At 49.8% G+C, this 19,940-nt stretch overlaps 3 protein-coding genes across 3 annotated transcripts; 2 read left to right on the top strand and 1 right to left on the bottom strand.

Moving 5' to 3' along the window:
• Window positions 1-601: 601 nt before the first annotated feature.
• Window positions 602-3,596, top strand: BP01DRAFT_304575 (uncharacterized protein; the record flags this gene model as incomplete). The annotated part of the gene is made up of 2 exons (XM_025572166.1): window positions 602-808; window positions 861-3,596. 2 exons carry the CDS (start codon window positions 602-604, stop codon window positions 3,594-3,596), a joined length of 2,943 nt encoding a protein of 980 aa, XP_025427884.1.
• A 297-nt stretch (window positions 3,597-3,893) lies between these two features.
• Window positions 3,894-5,984, top strand: BP01DRAFT_394630 (asparagine--tRNA ligase SLM5). The gene is made up of 3 exons (XM_025578337.1): window positions 3,894-4,259; window positions 4,344-4,464; window positions 4,539-5,984. Exons 1-3 carry the CDS (start codon window positions 3,991-3,993, stop codon window positions 5,796-5,798), a joined length of 1,650 nt encoding a protein of 549 aa, XP_025427883.1. The 5' UTR covers window positions 3,894-3,990; the 3' UTR covers window positions 5,799-5,984.
• Window positions 5,985-7,702: 1,718 nt separating this feature from the next.
• On the bottom strand, window positions 7,703-9,343 carry BP01DRAFT_304557 (transferase family protein; the record flags this gene model as incomplete). Its single annotated transcript, XM_025572165.1, has 1 exon — window positions 7,703-9,343. One exon carries the CDS (start codon window positions 9,341-9,343, stop codon window positions 7,703-7,705), a length of 1,641 nt encoding a protein of 546 aa, XP_025427882.1.
• Between the last annotated feature and the right edge of the window lie 10,597 nt (window positions 9,344-19,940).

Below are 19,940 nucleotides of genomic sequence, written 5' to 3'. Positions count from 1 at the left end.
CCCTTCCCTCCCCTCATCCTCCTCCTTCTCTCTCACATATACTAGTACATATCTCGCTGCCTGAATCCTGCTTGCCTTGTTTCAATCGTTGATATCCAGTCATAGTGTGCCAATCTTTGCGCATGGCGATGATAGGCCAGTCTTCACGGGAACTCGTTTGTTAGAGCTGACTCGGAGGCAAATTCGAGCTACAGCAGTTACTCACATACTACCCCGTACTCCGTAGTAGATTACATACAGGTACTACTGCAGTGAGTACGACCACCACCGCCACCAATCACCCGCTCATAGGCAGCCGCAATCGTGACGACTAGTATCGGCTTCACTTTGTTCTTATTCCCACTACCCTCACAAATTTCTCTCCTTATCATCTTCTTTGCCTTCTTCCTTTGTCTACACGCCGACGCATCTGGTAATTTCACGACTTCGACCTTTTCGCATGCAACCGCTCGCTATCAGTCCTGTTCAGTCTACTCCCTAATAACAGGAATACTTCTTTACAACTTGCGCACTATAGCATCCCTCGTGTCTGACTTGGATGCCCTTCTGGGGCCTCTGGGACCGAGTTTCTCTTCCCCGCGACCGCTCACTAGCTCCAAAGATGTTGAAGCCTTTCCAAATCAGAGATCTCCACCGGTCTCCATCACTCTCGTCCTCAGATGAAACCTCGGATCTAGACCACCCCTTGTCTCCCACAAGACGTACGGGTATCGTGCAGCTATCAGCTTCGCAGTATGATAGCTTATCGTCTACTCATCCGCGAGCCCGTTTAACATATAACGACGAAGATGATGGGGAACTTATCACGGTACGAGTCCATAAGTTTCGGTCGTGATCCGAGTACTGATATATGGCGATAGGTCGGTTCTTCATTTGAGCTTTCACAGCGACTCGAAGAACACGTTAATGCAGATATCGACTATATTTCAGTTTCGCAAACAACCCTCGAACCGATGCATGTTTTCGACATTCGACGGTCAAATTCAGTAACAGAGCTCTGGAAGAAATACGAATGCAAGCAGGGCAAGCAGGGCAAGCAGGCCGTGCAGGAAAGCAAGGAGATTGATGACGCACCGGCCGAGCCCACACCTGCAGAAACCCCTGCCCCGGCCATTCAGCAGCCAGGCGAACATCCGGATTTCTCTCCGAGAGACGCTCATGCCACCGAGAACGAAGAATCTCCATCGCTTTTGGCTGCATTCGAGGCTGAGATGGCCAAGTTTCTCAGTACTCCCCAGCCTGCGGCCGACACTACACCCTCTGCACAGCCTTCGACCTCCACCTCTTCCATCCAGTCATATCCGGACTCAAGGTCGACCAGGTCTCAGAACGCAACCGACGCATTTACTCACGCGATGCAAAGCTTGATCGACGGAGCAGAAATGCTCAGCTTCGGGGTAATGTCAAGACTGCCCGAAATCGAAAGACAACTGCAGCACGCTCAGAGGGCCATACCCGAGAACGTTGGCTCCTCTATGCAGGGAGCTCTTGCAACCTTAGAAGCTCAGCTCAGACAAGTGACCAATTCGCTTAGCAATTCCCCAGCAGTGAGTGCACAAGTGGCCAGCATATTAGAGGGTGAGCTTCCCACAGCTACGCGCACGGCTGAAAGCCTGCGCTCTATGGCGTCCGAACTTGGCAACCTTGGCCACACCTTGTTCGAGGCTTTTGAGGCAGAGCTTGGCTGCACTCGAGCCCGGCCACAGCAACAGTCACCTGCTTCAGCTGCGGAGTATCAGAACTCAGAGAATTCGGTGCCAGACAGGAATGCCGACATCACTCAAGCAAGTAATGCGAAGCCTAGTTCAGAGCAGCCGGAACCAACTACAGGCCTTGAGGAGAAATCATCCACAAAAGAGAACGACGAAGCGCCCGATGCCGGATTGCATGAAAATGCGTCTAGCAGATTCGAGCCTAGTAGGCACACATCAGAGCCGATTGTTCGTCCTTCGGATTATCTTCGGAGGCCTATGAAGCTCGAGCCGCTTATGCATCATCCTCACTCTCAGTATCACGAATCTTCACCTCATAACCACCATCCACACGCTCCTCCCCATCCTCCTTTCTTCCATCCACCCCCGCCACCTCACTGGCCACCACCTTTGATAAGCCACCCAACCTGGCCATTTGCAACCCCACCGGAGCTCCATAACGGGTACCCCTCTGCGCCCCCACCACCACTTCCTCCATCTCCCCCAATTCAATCTGCCAAATCTCCTTCTCTGAATGCAGAGGAACACTCGCATCGGTGTCGGCCTCAACTCCGACATTCTGGCGGGTACAATCTACCTCCGACAGCACCGGCTCACAACGAAAAGGTCCCGACCAATGCTTCTCCAACCCCCTCCGACGCGCGGGATGTGCAACTCTCCGAAAACACAGCATTGTTCATCGGTAATGTAGGATTCAACGTCAGTGAAAAGATGATCAGCGATGTCTTCGCCTCAAAGGGATTTTTGATTAAGGTTCACCTCCCACAAGAGTCTGAAACTGGGAAGCACGCCGGTTTTGGTTACCTGCAGTTCCCGTCAGTGCATGCAGCTAAAGCTGCCTTGGACGCTTTACAGGGTGAGCACATTGACGGGCATGCAATCAACTTGGAATTCAGTGATCATTCTCCCATTCTTGGGCTGCAGCCACCGGAAGCTCACTCCCAACCCAGTTCTTTGGCCAGTGTCACTCCCCTTGCTACCAGACCATCGGAGCTCCAGGGCTCCGTAGCGTCATCTTTGACGCATGGACCTAACGATGCTCGTTCGAAGAGCGCAGTGAAATCAACTCCCGCTGACCTTTGCTCCGAGATGAAACACAAGCAAGACGGCGCGATCTCCACGAATGGCTCGGAAAAGCTATCAGAGGAGGATGCTGAGCGACTCAACATCCTCTTTCCGTCTGTCCTGCCTGGGGGTCCTTTGCAATCGTCCAGGTCGAACAGTATCCCCTCTAATTTGTCGGATTGGACTGCCGATATCGACCATCACCGTTTCCCACCAATTTCACAGATAGAAGCGCAGTTCCGCGCCACGCATTGCCATCCGACCACAAGGGCTCGAGGTGTTTCGCCGGATGAACGTCCCGAACGTCTGAATGCTAATTCTACATCATGGGACATTCCGGGTACATATCATCAAGAATCCAACGACGATGCTGCTAGACCTTCAGGTACTTCTCAAAGCCGCTACAAACCAGACGCGCTCGGGAGTTCCCTTGGCTCCCATCGCCATTATCGACGCTCAAGGACCATGAAGTATCCTCGCTCATCCTGGCACGGTCCTGGTGCTTCTGGATCTGTAGAAACCGGGCCATCTCGACATTCACACGGCCGGCCCAAGCCAGGATTCCACCATCGTGGTTCTCTGCATGAGAGTCCTACGAACTCACCTTCCCGGACCCCGCAAATCTCACCTGAAATGCAACAGAGGAGTATTGATGCATGTGTGGCAACCTTGGTTGATCTTGGTTATGGTGGTGAAAACGATGGCGGCCTCCAGCGCATCGCAGTGTATGCCGCGGCTGCAGACGCCAATGTGCTCGAAGCTATTGACATGATCGAAGAGGAACGGAAAGCCTATGAGCAACAAAGAAACATGATGTAAAAACACATGACGTGAGACCCAATGTTTTGGTTCTTGCTATTTATTATGACTGCGATTTCGCTATGATTATGCGTTCCGGCTGGACTGAGGACCTGTTCTTATGGGATTTCTATTTCAAGATTGATAATAGCACTCTAATCAGAAAATACTATCGCAATTGGGGCATATTAACTTATGATCTTCTTTCGGGCCGAAAAAAAACCATGAGTAGCATTTACACCACATAGTAATACATCTAAGTTGAAACATCCCGCTCACGGCGGGCGGAGCTGAATCATCAGGCCGGGCGGTCTCCGCTTTTTTCTCCGCGACGCGACACTCTGCAGCTTAGGACTTACTTCGCCAACAGCTGCAATTCATCTTTCTTGCTACCTGCTCCCTCCGTGCACCCAAAATGCGGCTTTGGCGTCGGTCATTCGTCACATCCATAGCGAGACTGAATTCAAAGCCAGCCGCGACGACCTCCGGGCCTCCGCTTCTCCGGTGCGCGCAAGTCCTCGATAAAAGCCGCACAGAGCCCAATAGCTTGGAAGATCAGGAGATCAAGTTACAGGGATATATCAGTCATGTTCGCAAACACAAGCGCTTTTCCTTTATAGAGTTCGGCGATGGATCGACGGTCAATTCTCTGCAGGCTATGGTGAGTACGGCACAGGCTGCTGGGTATGTTCTATCGAGCCCTCTTTCTCTACCATCTTCTCCTTAATAAGGTCGACAAGTCAATTAATCTTGCCTTTGTTTCTACAGGCTAACTAAGGGAACAACGCTGGAAATCACAGGAGTCTGGAAAGCATGTCCCCCAGGCAAGTCCCAGACGCATGAGCTGCATGCAACATCAGTAGACATTATAGGCGAAACGAACGCCGAGGTAGGCCTATATCCTCCTCAGAAGTTCAAGGGTTATGGATCTAGGACATTCCTGTTAACTGGGCACTTTTTTAGACCTTCCCTATCCAAAAGAAATACCAGAGCGTCGACTTTCTCCGCCAAATCCCACATCTCCGCATGCGAATCCCCTTCAACTCCCTTCTCTCACGGTTCCGATCTGAAGTTCTATATCAGCTTGGCAGTGTATTTCGAGATGCTCCCAATGGAGGATTCGTGCAGGTGCAGCCACCTTTGATCACATCGTCGGACTGTGAAGGCGCAGGGGAGACGTTCACTGTCTTACCTCGGGAGGCGCTGGGAGCGTCCGCACTCCCAGTCGACGGCGAGCACTTCTTCCGCTCACCCAAGTACCTCACGGTCTCGTCGCAGCTACATCTGGAGGCCTACGCGGCTGAGCTAGGCAATGTCTGGACTCTGTCGCCCAGTTTCCGGGCCGAGCAAAGCGACACGCCGCGCCATCTCAGCGAGTTCTACATGTTGGAAGCGGAGGCGAATTTCATGCATGATCTGGACACTCTTACCGATCTCGTCGAGCACCTGCTGCGCGACCTCACGCGCCGGCTCTACGGTACCACTGTCGCACAAGAATTGATCGCATACAAGCGACCTGTAGAGGAAGGCAAGGAGGACGCCAGGCCTGATCTTCTGCCCCGTTGGCGCGCCCTAATGGACGGGCCCAAGTGGCGACGCATGACTTACACTGATGCGATCGAGAAGCTTCAGGAGGCTGTGGCCACGGGCGGCGCCTTATTCGAGTACCCGCCAACGTGGACGGGGGGGCTGCAGCTCGAACACGAGAAATACATCGTAGATGTGCTCAACCACGGTCAGCCGGTCTTTGTAACCGACTACCCGAAGGCGATCAAGCCGTTTTACATGGCCCCGTCCAGGGAGAACAGCAGCAGCCGTCACGGCGGCGAAACTGTCGCGTGCTTTGACCTCCTCCTACCCGAGGTCAGCGAGGTCGCAGGAGGGTCTCTCCGCGAGCACCGCCTCCCCGAGATCATCCAGAACATGCGTGACCACGGCCTAATCAGGCAGGCAGCCGCAGCTGCAGCGACCACTGCCAATGAAAACGGGACGAGCAATGCCCCAACGGACGTCGACTCGTCATCTTCCGCTGCCTACCCCCATCTCCTTCCCGGGGAAGACCTGGGTCATCTCCAATGGTACGCTGACCTCCGACGCTGGGGCACGGCGCCGCACGGGGGATTCGGAATGGGCTTTGATCGGTTCTTGAGCTACTTGGCCGGGGTGTCCAGCGTACGAGACGTGGTCGCGTTTCCTCGCTGGTTTGGTCGGGCGGATTGTTAGCCGGTGTTTGTGCTTTCTCGTCCAAAGGGGGGAAAAGGAGCCGAACTATGTATATCTATGTATACCATTCACTCGCAGACATGAAGAGGACAAAAGGCAATCAACCGCCAGGAGTATCTTCTTTTTCAGGCAATCTCTCACTCACCTACTTACCTACCTACCTTCTTATCATGCACAGCCCAGTTGGGATCCATGACAAACATAAGCATAAGCATAAGCAATAAGCACTTGCATAGCCCCGACCACATACGACTCGACCAGGATAGATAAATAATCAAGTACATACAAAACACCATACCAACCCAAATCCAGCAACGGGCCCAGTCTACCTTACTTCTACTTCGGAGGTACAGCATGGTACATCTCAACAAGCTAACTAGTTTGCAGAGGCAGGACCTATCCCTATCTAGGCAACACCTCCCACTCAACTCGACACTCATCATTTAAGAATTGAAAAGAAAAAAAACCACAATCATAATAAAAGGAGTGGGTGGCGACGTATGAGGGATTCATCTTTCAGAGAAAGGAAGAATGAGGAAAAATCGTTCAAGCAAAACCATCCTCCACCCATAGTAATCTTTAATTCCTTCTTCCCCCTTCCCCTTTCCTCATGGGAAGAAGGGGGGGAGGGGTGGTAAAGGGGGGTCCAATCCCTCTAGTCAATCCGGCAAGATCGGAAGTTGTATTATTTTCCGAACCACCCTCGTTTAGCTCATGACCAAGGAGAGAAAGACAAACAAGTCATACTACTAACTGAAAGTCTCATCCAGTCACTTTTACCAACTGGATCCGTGCGCCACTTGTCTTGGACTGTGTGACCCGGGGGTGGTGGCCCGTTGCCCTTTGAATCTGAAAGAAAGACACTTGTTAGACACGTAGTTACAGTACAGTCTAGGATGTCCGAGCATATAAAGGGAGGAAGCTCTCGTGATCTTTGAGAGAACGGACGGGGCTGATCGGGTTTCCGGGTTGTTGCTTCTCGTATTCCGGGGAGAAATCCTTCCACTTCACCAGGCTTAAGGTGATTATAGGTGGAAAGAGGGAGATTACCTATGACGCCACCAAGTGTTTTAAAAGAGGGATGTGGCAGGCAGTCGATTTGCGCTTGGTGCTTTAGGGGAGTCTTTAGCTAGCTAGGGTTATTGGTGTTGTGGTGTTGCTGGTTGTTTTGATTATCATGTATACTGCAGATATAAGTTGACTATTCAATATGTATAGTGATAATTGTCTGTCTATCGTAGCTTTTGAAGAGAAGAAACAAATAGAGGCTTTGAGTTTGGAGACTAGATTTACTAAAAAGAGCGTCTGCTCTCAGATGTCGTATTATGGGGTTGACAGTACATGCTATCGGAGTGTTGGGTTGGATATCTTTGTGTAGACGTGCAACTGTCCGTCTATCGCCTAGCTTGCGCATGCTTTGGTATCCTGTATAGTTCAGGCAAATAGGATTGGTAAGGCTTCTCGACGGCGCAGGTACTCTAATCGATAAGGCTTGGCTGGTTGGCTACCAGGTGAGGTCCCATTTGCACCACCTACAAGTGATCAAAATCACATGAGGGCTGACTGTAGGGCTGGGGGCCGGGAAGAACGAGGCTGGTTATGTGTGCGCTAGTGCTTGTCCTTGACGCAAAATTGATATTCTTCGTTTACTGTGTAGAGGATAGACTTGCAACACGAGAACGGATACGGATGTGTCTCATTTCCAACTTGGGAGACGTGGTGGAATGATATATGCTCTCTTTTCTTAGTGGGAACTGCTTCGCTCTTGAAGTTGATACTGCGCGAACTGTGTGACTGGCTATGCGGGTTGCAGTTCGCCTCTCTAGCTATGTCCCAAAATCTTTTGCATGACAGACTGTTCTCGAGGGCTAGTATCAAGCGATATTCTACATGCCAAGTCATCCCTACCGAGACTCTTCTGGTAACAGTAAAGGATCTCGAAGCAACCGCTCCATATCCTCTGCCCGAAGATGCACGGAGATGTCTACGCCATAGTCTGTCCAATCGGTCAGCGACGAGTAACCTTCAGCTCCTGCAACCCCAGCGGGCGGTGCCTCCTTGATCAAGACAAGCCCATCCAAATTCTCAAGCACGCCGTCAGCGTAGCGAATCGTCCTTTCTGTGTCCGATCCCAACCCGAAATCCACTTCGTACAGACCGGCACGCGCCCATGTCGTCACCATGGTATGCCGTTGACCCAGGAATCCCGTCCAAATCCGCTGCGGGGACTTCTCGTACGCTATCCGGTGCAAATAAGCTCCCAAACTCGCTGGATCGTTGAGACGGGCTACGGTCTCGCGGATGCGCTGCGCTATATGCGAAAGCGAGAGACTCTCCCGCCCATCCTCAGCGAAAGATGTTGCAGTCACCACCTTGCCCGTGAGCTCTATATTCGCCATCAGTATGGGTGATCCCAGAAAAGCCTCACTGAGATGAAACACTGGCCGGAGTCCACAGGAGAGATCACAGTGCACCGGGCCGTTGTCATCTTGCATCTGCCTTGCGCGGTTGATGGACGACCAGATGTGAGCCAGGATGGCATCGTGTCGACTAATTCGACTGACCGCGCCGCCTCGCGCTTGTTCGTAGATGACGTCCACCTGGTGTCGGGTGAGATGTAAGACGAAGTAGGATACGGGCGCCTTAAGATCCCACTCTGACCAAGGGATGTGGTTGCCTACCGGGACGATCTCTCCATGACGGAATGCTTCAGGGACGTCAGACGAACGTGAAGATCCAGGTTCTGGATTCCACCAGTCATACCGATGAATGGGTAGCTTCTCGGCTTGCCGGAGGACTCTTTCGTCCGGCGCATCCGCATCGATGTCACCTGCAGCCAGAGCATCGACTTGGTCCGGTCGAAAGACTGGAGCCAAGACTGGAAGGTGGCTTTTGCGCAGTATCGCTCGGCTGATGCTCGCCCAGTCCTTCACAAAATGTACCATGGTTTGTGCGTCCGCCAGCGGATGCGCGAATTTCACGGATAAGACAAACCCTCCGCAGGTGAGATGGGTGATCTGGATGGCCATTGCGGGTAGGTGGGCGCTTTCGGCGCAAACGCCAGCGTCGCAGAGCGGATTAGTAAGTCGCGTCGAGGGAACAAATTCGCTGAGATGTGTAGCAGTGCGATCCCAGAACGGCTGCGTGACGGTCCGAGAGACAGGATGGAGTTGATCTAGCGACACAGTGGCTTGCGCCGTGACGAACTCCACCCCAGGGTCTCCTCGATGGCCATAACAAATCGACACACGACCGAATCGTTGGGTATGAGGCACAGTGCGCTTGTTGACCGTGGTCACTGCCAGCAACTGGCCGCACCATTGAGGATAAGCGTCCAAAGCGATAGTAAGGGATTGACGAAGATGGTCCACCAATTCAAGTCGATGTTCACGTGCAGGGGGTTCGCAGAGCCAGGCCGCGCAAGTCGCGGAGTAGTCCACAGTGGTGGCGTCCAATAATGACAGTGGCACGATTCGCTCGGAGCTTAGCTTTGCGTTTGGGTAAAGCCTCTCGCACGTCAATCTCGTGGTTGCATGGCCCGCCATTGTGATTGGTATTCGCTTCTTCGATGCTGGGATTATGAGAAGAGTCGCCCACCAGACGCTTTTATAGGTGGCGCGATATACGCTACCCATCAGATCTTCTTCATACTCCCGCGCATTTTCCCGTACACTGAGACTTTCAACAGCGCTTCGTTCACCTCGACAAACCAGAACGAGGCATCTTTGTGCAGTCATTATTACTCATGATGATTGTCATGCGTCTTTTCTCAGACCCTGTAGACAACATGACTCATTAATCTGCCTATCGATAAGTTGGCACAAGTAAGAGTAAGCGCCAAGGTGGAATGGTATGATCGAGACTTTAGTAGGAGTTGACTAGGATAGTGTGAGAAGGGACGACTTCATTATGGTGGTTGCACTGGCCAACACTCATGTCTTTCTCTCATGGAAGCCATAGTTCCGAAACGAGCGACTGATCACGACATTGAATGACAATCTGATGAGCGAACTCGATATGGAGAAGCTGCACAATCCCAGTCCGGGGTGGGGAAGTTGATAGCCTCTCCGGAGTAACTGCACGTGATGGGGAAAGGGAGGAGGACACGAAGCGGCAGGATCAGCGGTGAGATACTGCCGCGAGCGCACATGATCAGACAAGGCTTTGCCCGCGTCACCTCCTGCTTATTATCTTAATATTATTGTTATGCCTACGGAGTAATATTTTCCAATTATTATTACCATCATTACGAGTCAGAGAAGCTAGACTTGCGAGACTCACTACTACTCACTTCCCTCAAAGAAGGGGGGGCCAAATAACTTGCACTCCCTTCGGCCCCATGTTCCTCTTTGACTTTTTATTAATACGAGTTGATACAAATTTTAGAATCTCTTCTGCTAAGTCCGAAACGTACACCCACCTGCACAACAGGAAGTAGGTTGGGTTACATTATCATCCGTTAAGAGTTAAGAGGGGGGAAGGAAGGCTGGCGGATCAGTCGGAAAATCCGGTCTGGGCATTTGCGCGCATATCCGCTCCATCCTTTCGTCGAGAATTCGATTTCTGGAAGGTCTTTCCTGTGAGATCCATCGAATTATCCCAGGAGGGAGGGAATGGTGGACCTAGATTCGATTATCTGGTACTCGGGAGCGGCGGGATGCCTTTGTGAAAGACGAGCTCTCCACAAGGGTGTCTCTCTTCTCCCCTCTTTCCCTTTCATCACAGACGACTTGTGGCTTGGGTCCCTCCAATTCAAAGAGTTTAGTCTTTCTCTTTCTCGAGGCAACGACTCGAAGAAGAACACTACCCAGAACCAAAACCAGGTATCAGGGGCGGGCGCGAGTCTAACCGACCGGGAAACTCTGGAAAAGCCAAGATTATGATTTGGCCCATCACTTGCCCATCTGGACAGAAAAAGAGACATGGTGACCCACCCCGAACGGATACTTTATTCCCTCCAAGCTGCGGTCTGGGCGGAGCCCTCGCTAGAAACAGACCCGACGCACTCCTCCCCGAATCAGGCTCGCTGGGCCGCGATCCACCTCGTCTACGATGAAGGGGGGGGGGGGGGTGTTGGTTTTCTTTGCTCGGCAGAAATTCCATGTCCGACGGCCTTGTTCTTCTTTTCCATTTTGATCAAGTGGTTTCAGATACGAACCCAAGTTCCCCCCTTTTTAAAATTTAGTGGTACCCAGCTTCCGGAAAGGGTCATCAATAAGTCAGGTAGGTTCAGAGCAGAATCTCGGCAAGCATGCGTACTGCGCCTACGAGTCGGGGAAGAGGGGGAGGGCTCGATCCTCGGGTTCGGCACGAGGCTCCATCGCCGCGGATTTTGATTCAGGGTCTTGAGAACTAACCTGCCTACTCCGTACACGCTTGGGCTTCATGAGTAGGTCCGTGATAGGATCAAATACTGCAGGGCGTTCTGCGCCTTCGTCAGACGGGTCATACGGTATACGGTGTATCTAATATTTATGGTAATCTATTAGGATAATAGATCAACAATGACTCCACCTCAAACTACACTCTGACAGGCTCTATCTATACACGCCATCGGACCCAACAACTGGTCAAACATGACGATGTTCAAGATGTGCATAGGAACTTACCGCGAAAGGAGAGTAGAGACGGAGAGGGTCAAGTCAGATTGATTGCCCACGCGGAAGAAGGGGAGGGGTTGAGGGGACCGGGGCAGAATGCCAAGTTGCCAACCTTACTGGTGTTAAGCATATTCCCTCGGTCTTTCTCCGGCGTCTGACGGAATTGGAACATTAGGCGCAGGGTGATAAAAAAACAATCCCATCAGCCATGATGGGCCACATGAAGCCTTGGTCTTGAATTTCATCCCGTTCTGTCGCAAGTGCCAGCAAGCTTGACTGAGAAAGGCAGCCCGAAGAGATACTACTTCGCAGTTCCGTAGGAGTAATGAAGTATTGAGAATCAAATGGTTTTGTCTCAAATTACAAATAGGGTGGAATGGATTTTGCTGAACCATTTTTGGGGACGGTCACTGCCTAGAACGGAGACCCGTGGATTGCCTCTTCGTATCGTATCGGCTGGGAATTCTCTCGCTCGGCAACCTGACTAATCCACAATCCGATGGATGATGATTCGGGATGATGAGGACACCTGTACAGTTTACCCAGGTCTGTGGGATGGTTGAATTGTGCAAGTTTCTCTATGCGTCTTCCCTATTTTCCAAGACCAAGCGCCCCCTTCCCCCTCTCCTTTGTCGGCTTGGGGGCTGGTAGTTGATGATTATTAGTTAGTTGGTTAACTACCAATTTCCATCACGTTTACCTGATTGATTCCGCAGCTTCCTTCCTCCTCCAGGCTTTAGGAGGGGGGGGCCCAGGTCTTGGGTCCGTGGTACGGGACTGTCGGCTCGGCACCGCTCTTCCCACTGCTCAGCTGTCCGCAAGCCCAACTTGGGACTGAAGTCTCCCCTTCTCCAAGCGAACGGAGACAAATTTGAATAGGGCAGGTGGTCAAAGTTTCAGATTAATGGCTGATCAAGTCGCCACTTCGATTCATGAGGCCTCGGAGTAGTTAACGGCTGCCAACACTCAGATCCCAGTCACTTCCTGTGTGAAAGTACAGTACCATGTATGATGCAACGGAAAAGAGCACGTATGACAGTGAACTCAACTCAGTAGGACAACACCTTTCACTTTTATTACCTCTTGGAAGAAGAAAACGAGAGCAGAAGCTTGAAGGGGTTTTCAGGATACTCAGGATACAATCAAAGACACCGGGTTCAAGGCATCACTCAGTGGGCTAGGATTGGCAAAGCCTTGGTCTATCTAAATATACTGGTATACTGTGTTAAACCTAAGGAGGGGGAAGGGGGCAGGTGGGGCGAGGGGGGCAGCAGTAAGAGGAAGTCCAGTTGGAAAGATCGTTGTAGTCAGCCGTGAAGGCTTGGCTTCTGCAGCGCTTGGACGCTTGGAGCTCGAGTTTGACCCAGGATAAGGATCCTCGGTTATGGACTCTTCCAAATCTTATGCTTACGGGGCAGATACCACTTACAGATAAGCAGTCTGAGAAACACAATCAACTGCGCACAATAGTTGGTCAGTCTATCTCCCAGGCGGGAGATTACACAAGAGGGCACCATCGTGAGAGTACCAACACGAGCAGGAAAAGCGTGAACTAGACAGGGGACGGGGAACAAGAGAACAAAAAAGTCCAGAAGCTGGCCAAGGATATGGTGATCCTGATCGTCTAGCCTAGTACGGACCCACGGAGTCTCATCTCAGTAACGTAGGCAATAGTTCAGAAACTAGGGCTGCCATAGTGGGCGCCCAGAGCGATGGTCTCGGAGTGTCACTATTGCTGTAAGCTATAAATATAATCTTGTCATTCGAGAGTTGGCTTGATTTAGATCGGTACTATATATTACTTGGTATGTAAGTGATTGAACCACTCGTAAGTCATGAATCTGCATTTCTGCCTGACTCGGAGTAGTCTTTCTGCCCTTAGTGCTTGTTTGACTTTTGACTCTCGGAGCGTCAACCCCTCGCTGCTCCGTACCTTAACCTAATTCAAGTAGACTAAGTCTGATCCATCATGATTATGACGCCCCAAAAGAATGACACCCAGAAAAAAGGAGGGAAGCTAGAACAGAAGATCCCAGTCCGCAATGGCTATCTCGGGTAGTTAATCTGCGAGTGCAACGATCCGTGTCGATGTTGACTTAACTATGAGAAAAAGGAAGCTTGCACTTCCAAGGGTTGGATCTGGAGTTGTCCTACGTAGTTATATTGGAAAAGTTCTGTGCACTCGAGCATATACATGATATCCTGTGTTGCCCCAACACCGATCCTATGCACTGTGAGGCATTATACAAGGCGAGAAGAGATCCTACAAGCAAGGCTATAAATTGGACGCAAGAACAGCCCAGAGCTGAACTTGTACCGCCTGCTTGTCATTCGAATAGGAGGATGAGATTGCACCAATAGAATTACTTGGTCGGACTTTTCTTTTTCTCGTACTGTACCATCTAGCTTAAATCAATTATGCTACTGGAGATAAGCAAGCCCCCGTGTAACATTTCACAAAATAGCGCCCCTTGGGACTTGGAACATCTCTCGAATCAAGGGTTGCCTTTGAGGTATGACCATACCAGTTGACGACAGATGTCACAACCACAGCCAGATAGATCTTCATGCGAAAGAGATCCCTGGAGTGTCCTCTTCGCTTCCCTCGTGTGACTCTGAACATGCAAGGGATCTTGCTTTTTTATCCCAGGAGAAACTCTTCCAAGGCACAGAGCAAGAAGAGGACGAAGACAGACTCGTTCTAATGTCTGATGACATCGAGCATGGTTCAGGTTCTGCCATCCCATTTCCCCCCAATTTATCCGGCCTGTTCTCTCAATGCGATGAACAATAGAAGCAAGCCCCATGATCATACCACAGTCGCTGACAATCTAAACCGGAACGAGAAAGTGATATTTCGGTCCAGCCACTTTGAAAAGACGTTTAAAGTATTTGTGGTCGTAATCACAATCAACTAGCAAGGGTCATCATTCCCAAGTACGTAGCTATTTGGCTCCCGGACTTTAGTGAAGAACGACCCTAATGCCATGGTACCTTAACTCTGGCGGCAACAAGGTTCTTGTACAGATTACACTCAACTAGCTGCATTCTTCGGTAGAAAAACAAAGCTTGATCGCGGCAGCTGAACTGCCCTATGGAACGAACTATAGGGTGTGGGGGAGCACACTTGTGGCAATTGATCCGGCCATTGTCGCCTCTGTCAATCTACTACTAACTCATCCTTGCGTAGGTAGTGCTCTCGCACGACGGCGTGTGCTCGGGCGAAATCTAGCATTTTATCTGACGTCGCGAAACCAGGAGCAAAGCCGGACACGGCGTGATACAGAAAAGCAATGACCTGGTCCTTCTTCAGCCATGTCCGAGTTACTGTTTCTGACCCTACCTCCGATCCGCCCCATGTGACGGGTTTATGCTTCGGATTTCTCTAGTATGCATAGTCTTTTCAATCATGTAAAAGTACTCTGCATAATCCGGCCAGTACGTATAGGCGCTGGTGGGACCGATCTGGGTGTACTTTGCATCAACTTACATACTCCGGATATTCTAGTCACAATAGAGAGAGTGGGTGTGGGGTGAAAGCGTAAGAGGGAGAATCGCGACAATATGCGGGTGATATCCATGTTGACCGCCATACCCGCCGGGTCTGTCAGATGGAGAACGGCCAGACTGCAATCGAGTCAGCAGAGTGACACTTAGTAATTTGTGCATGCGAACTCAAAGTGCATATACATTGATTTTAGTACCACAACACTACTGCACCGCAGGGGACATCGAACGGTGACACTGAGCACAGCACAACTTGCGAGGACCGAGGGCTGATCAGTAGTAGTTATGGGGTTACAAGGGCTTATCAGAGGATCTGTGCGAAAACAACAGGCTGTTTGTATAGTACCTTCCAATTTATCTCGTGCCTGGGTCTTCTTTCTCAAATTGTGCTCTCTTGTCTGTTCTAGGTTAGAAGGATAGCGAAGTATGGCAATCTCATCGAGATTATGTGCCAGCTCTGAGCTTGGTGAAACATTTGAAGGATGATGACGATGCATACACTAATTCCTCATAACAAAAAGCAATACTACCTTCGGAGTCTCGGATATCAAGCAAGAACAAGCACTGGATCGGGTAACACCTTCTCGAGCTTTTTTAAGGATGTACCACAATCAAGTAGTAATGTAATCCTGATGGTTAATCTAAGTTAATCTATTCCGCATCATTTCTGGGGCTTTTTACTTGTTTGCCCCCCTACAAATAGTAAGCTGGCGCTGCTGGACGAGGGAAGAGGGGAGAGAGGGCCCCTCAGCGATTAAATCTTGCTCATGTTGCCATGTGAGACATCAGCTGCACACAACCAGCCCTGTAAAGACTAGTCGCAGTTTAGTATCGGGAGTCCAGGGCACTACTAAGGCTACGCTCCTGACCACGCCTTTTCCCTCCCATCATCCCTCAAGCCCACCCTATCGCTTGGCCCGAAGAACTTAGGAGTCCTGAAGTGGGCTGAGCCAAGAGGAGCCAAGGGACCGAGCCAGGATGCGACCGACTTTGTTGGCGATACGCTTATCCTGAGTACGACGTAACTAACTTAGCCTGTATGTGCTTTCCGGGTTCGGCTGCACTACTACAAATGAGCACTGCCTAGGCTTACTTGGGTACCTGACTTCTCTTAACGAGTGGCTGCCAGCACTAAATCAGGGAGAGGGGGGGCTAAGGGTATGTGTGGGTTTGAGAGAGAGCCGTATGCACGAGAAGATTACCACAAAGAGGAATCTCACAAAGGATTGCCGCTTTTCTCTAAGCAGTAGCAGACAACAACGTTATTATCAACAAAGCCGCCCGGCCCCAGTTGTACGGGGGAGAAGTTCAGGCTCATGTATTCCCGGACTGGACAAATTAAGAAGAGCTTTGGCAGCCTAGTTCGCGGGCAACTTTTTGTCGATGCGTCAATGTCGGATGCGCACTGACATTCATTCTTCTTGATACAGTAGTACTGCGTACTTGACTTCATCGGGTTTTTCAATAGTCTGTCTCATCATGTGTGGAATGAATGTGGTTTTCCCCTTTCTCTTAATTGGCCGAGGCACCAACACAGACACCTAACTCTCTCCTCCCCGGGGAAGATTAGACTCGGCGATGGCTGTGCAAGTTCCGTAGGAACACGGCGAACACTAATCATGTACCCGGTAAGTCTAACTCTGACCCAGGCGGGAAATTGGGGGTCGGGGAGGTAGTGAAGAAGAAAGGGAAAAAATAATCGTGAACCGAAAAAGAAAGAAAAGGAAAAAGAAGCAAAAAGAGGGTTGGTTGTCTTGTGTAAGCGAAATAATCCTTTGGAACTGGCTGAAGGAAAAAAGAGTAAGCCCAAGCGACTGCAGACGGCCAAAGCTCGACCTCGCGCCCGCAACTTTATCACCGCAGTGGCCAAGGCTACTGGTCAATAAGCTCCGGGGGGCTTTGAAGGCAAAAAAGGAAAGGCTTTAGCTGGCGTTCGTCTGGTGATTTTCCTTGAGGCAAATATCGGTAAGTAGACAGTCACGGAAGAGACAATCGCGCTGCAGAAAGCAAGACTTGTTACCTTCACCTCCGGTGTGATAGGTTCTACTCCGTAGAGAAGATCGGAGTGGTCTACTGTATGATAAGTCGCCCAGTAAGACAAAAATATATTTTCTTCTAAAAAAAATAGAAAAAGAATACAACCAGAAATAAAAGGTCGATCAGGATATTACGTGGCCGATTGCTGTGCATATGACTGATCCTAGAGTAGTTTAAATGGCCGTTTCTGTGAGGCTTTAACTTTGCCATCCGAAGTCTAATAGTACCTGCTTGCTGTCTGACCATGGTCAGCTATCGCTGGGATCCACTATCTTACTGATCAGACAGTTGTGTCAGGCGAACCACCATTCTGGATAAGAATTGTCAAGCTTTTCATGGATATAGGGTTTTTCTGTTCATGCTTAAGGAACAGCGGCGGCTAAGAGTGCAGCAGAGGGAAGAGCACGGAGTAGGCTGCACCGAACTCCGTAGTACAGACTGTACAGCACACGTAGAGGGTAGAACGTAGATCGACTAAATCGACCACTGTTAGCCGTAAAGTCCAACCCCTGCTTTGCTTGCTACCAGGATGAGGATGGTTATCAAGGGAGCCTCGAACAAGTTTGGAGGCGAAATTGGCGACGCGATGGAGCTTACAGTAAGTCCGGAAGCTCCGTAATGGCGGGTTCAAATCTGATCTTCGCAAATCGCTCAGTTGTCTGTCACTTTCTCTCACGCTTGTCTTGCGGAACCCCCCGCCAAACTTTCCGAATACGCATATAGATATCCTGTCGTCTTTGCTATTCTTCAAACATATTCCATTGATAATAAAGCACGCAATTTCCATACGAAGAAATTGCTTCAGATCGAAGGATCAGATGGCCAGTAATACGAGTACGAACCGCCACAGTGGCTGTCGCTTGGTTTGCCGATAGCCGGTAATCCGAGGAATTGGACATTTTCCATCTGAGTCAAGGCAGGTCAGACATGGATCATATACGCCGGCTAGTCCGACGGGCTAACCCCCTAGCCAAAAAAATGTCGTCAGCTTTGACCAGAAATGGTCACTTTTCTTTCGGGCGGAACCGCTGCGTAACCCCGGGATGATCCAACCCTAAATCATAGAGAAGGTACTCCGGAGCAAGTCCGTTTTGTGCGAGCAGGATTGACGGAATGAGTATTAGTTTTATTGTTTCTTCATGTGGTTGATTCCTGAATTGGACGAGCATCGATCCGTGACAGTTCTTGACACAGGCAAGAGATTTGATGAGCAGGGGAGTGTCGGCTACCAAGATGAGTGAATGTGTGCAATGGAGGCTCTAAAATGGATGCATAATCCACGATAATGCATGTATCTTCATAAGACCATCCATTACATTGACAGGAACTGAAAAGTCGACCATGGAGCAAGTGGATTCCCAGCCACAGTGGAGGTCATGAAGGGGGGAAGAGGGGTGGGTGGAAAAAGTAAAAAGAAAAAGGGAAAGTGGAAACCTGGTAAGGATACCACTGTCCGTTCCGAGTTCTGTTTGGGATTTTTCTCTAAGCGAGCTTAAGGTTCCTCGTGTTGGATTAAGCTTAAGCTTCAGAAAGTCGCGCACTAATCAGTTTCCAGTTGGCTTCAAGCGATCAGAGCGCCACTGGTATCTTACTAGTGTAATACCACTTTCTGCTCACGGAGTTTGTATGGATTACTTAGAATCTTCTCAATTTCTCTGAATCATGAGTTCTCGACAGGCAAAAAGTTCCTCCCCCCCGCCGGGCCCCGAGGAGACTAGCCGAGACCTGGTCTCTCTGTGGTCCTTCAGCTGATTAGGATGAGGTTGATAGGACAGTTGGTAAAAGGCAAGGAGAACAGTCCCGGATCGTATGGTATTATCAATCAATACTTGGATGTATCCGATATAAACCTGCTGAGGAATGGACACCCGGTATGTGGGAATCCTACAGCCCTGTAGGCAGGAGTTTGTACTACCCATCACGTACACAGACTGTTGTTCTGGGTGCAGGTCGATGTATACGTGCATTTTCTAGGGTGGTGATGTGATGATATTAAGACTACATGTATGCCCAGTGTTATATCTAACTCCCGCAATCAAATTGCCTGTCTTTGTTTAGACTCCACCCCCCGGGGGGAGTCCCTCTTCTAAGGTTTGATGTTTGACAACTACTAGCTATAATTCAGAATAGATAACATGTACAACTGTATTCATATCTCCGAAACTCTGCGATACCTTACAGGAGAGCATAGATTACCTAAAGCTTAGCTAACCCGACAGTCAAGTTCAAGTGACTGCTAGCCATAGCGTAATTATAGTTAAAACAAACGAACGAATTCACCAGTCTCACTCTTCCAGTACCATGGATGACCACTAGGCGAGTGAGAAAAGGTTCAAAACAAGGTTCACTTTGTTTGTGATAAATCCAGCAACTAAGTATCAGATGAAATCATTTGCTGTGGCCTCCTCTTAATTCGTACCCACTTTCCTTGGTTCGTGGATCTGGCTGGCTGATCTTTCGCATGGCGCCTAGAAACAAGAGGTCTAAGCCATCATCCTCTGACCCTTTCTGGGGCAGAAATCACGAATGGGCGAGGATTACACTAGCTATAATCCTGAGAGACCATGAGGCAAATACAGAGAGGCGGACGCTGTCAGGGAGGAAGGGAGAAGAGTTGTCAAGAGGCTGCTGCTCCTGCTGATTGTCTAGCTGGTGGTCTTGTCGAATAATAAGCTGACATACACTTTATAATTCCGTCTATGTACCTATGAAAGTTAGTGATCTGTAGCCGACGCTTGTTATATCAACATGCAATTAAACTCGACCCAGATTTTCCGAATTAATATTGGTTCCCTTTCAATAAACCAAAACACAGCTGCTTAACCCTGTGGGGTTCAAAGTTAGGTTGCTTCCCCACCCTATCTTTGATGCTAATTCTTTCAAGTGAATTATTTTTCAATCTTTTTTGTCTTTTTTTTTTTTTTTTTTTTTTTTTTTTTTTTTTTTTTTCTTTTTTTTTTTTTTCCAGATTTATTTTAATTTTAGTTGGATTTGATTA

The sequence above is a fragment of the Aspergillus saccharolyticus genome, assembly GCF_003184585.1.
Source record: "Aspergillus saccharolyticus JOP 1030-1 unplaced genomic scaffold BP01scaffold_40, whole genome shotgun sequence".
In the NCBI taxonomy this organism is placed as follows: Eukaryota; Fungi; Ascomycota; class Eurotiomycetes; order Eurotiales; family Aspergillaceae; genus Aspergillus; species Aspergillus saccharolyticus.
The sequence above is the reverse complement of the archived record's forward strand: the minus strand, read 5'-3'. Positions and strand labels throughout refer to the sequence as shown.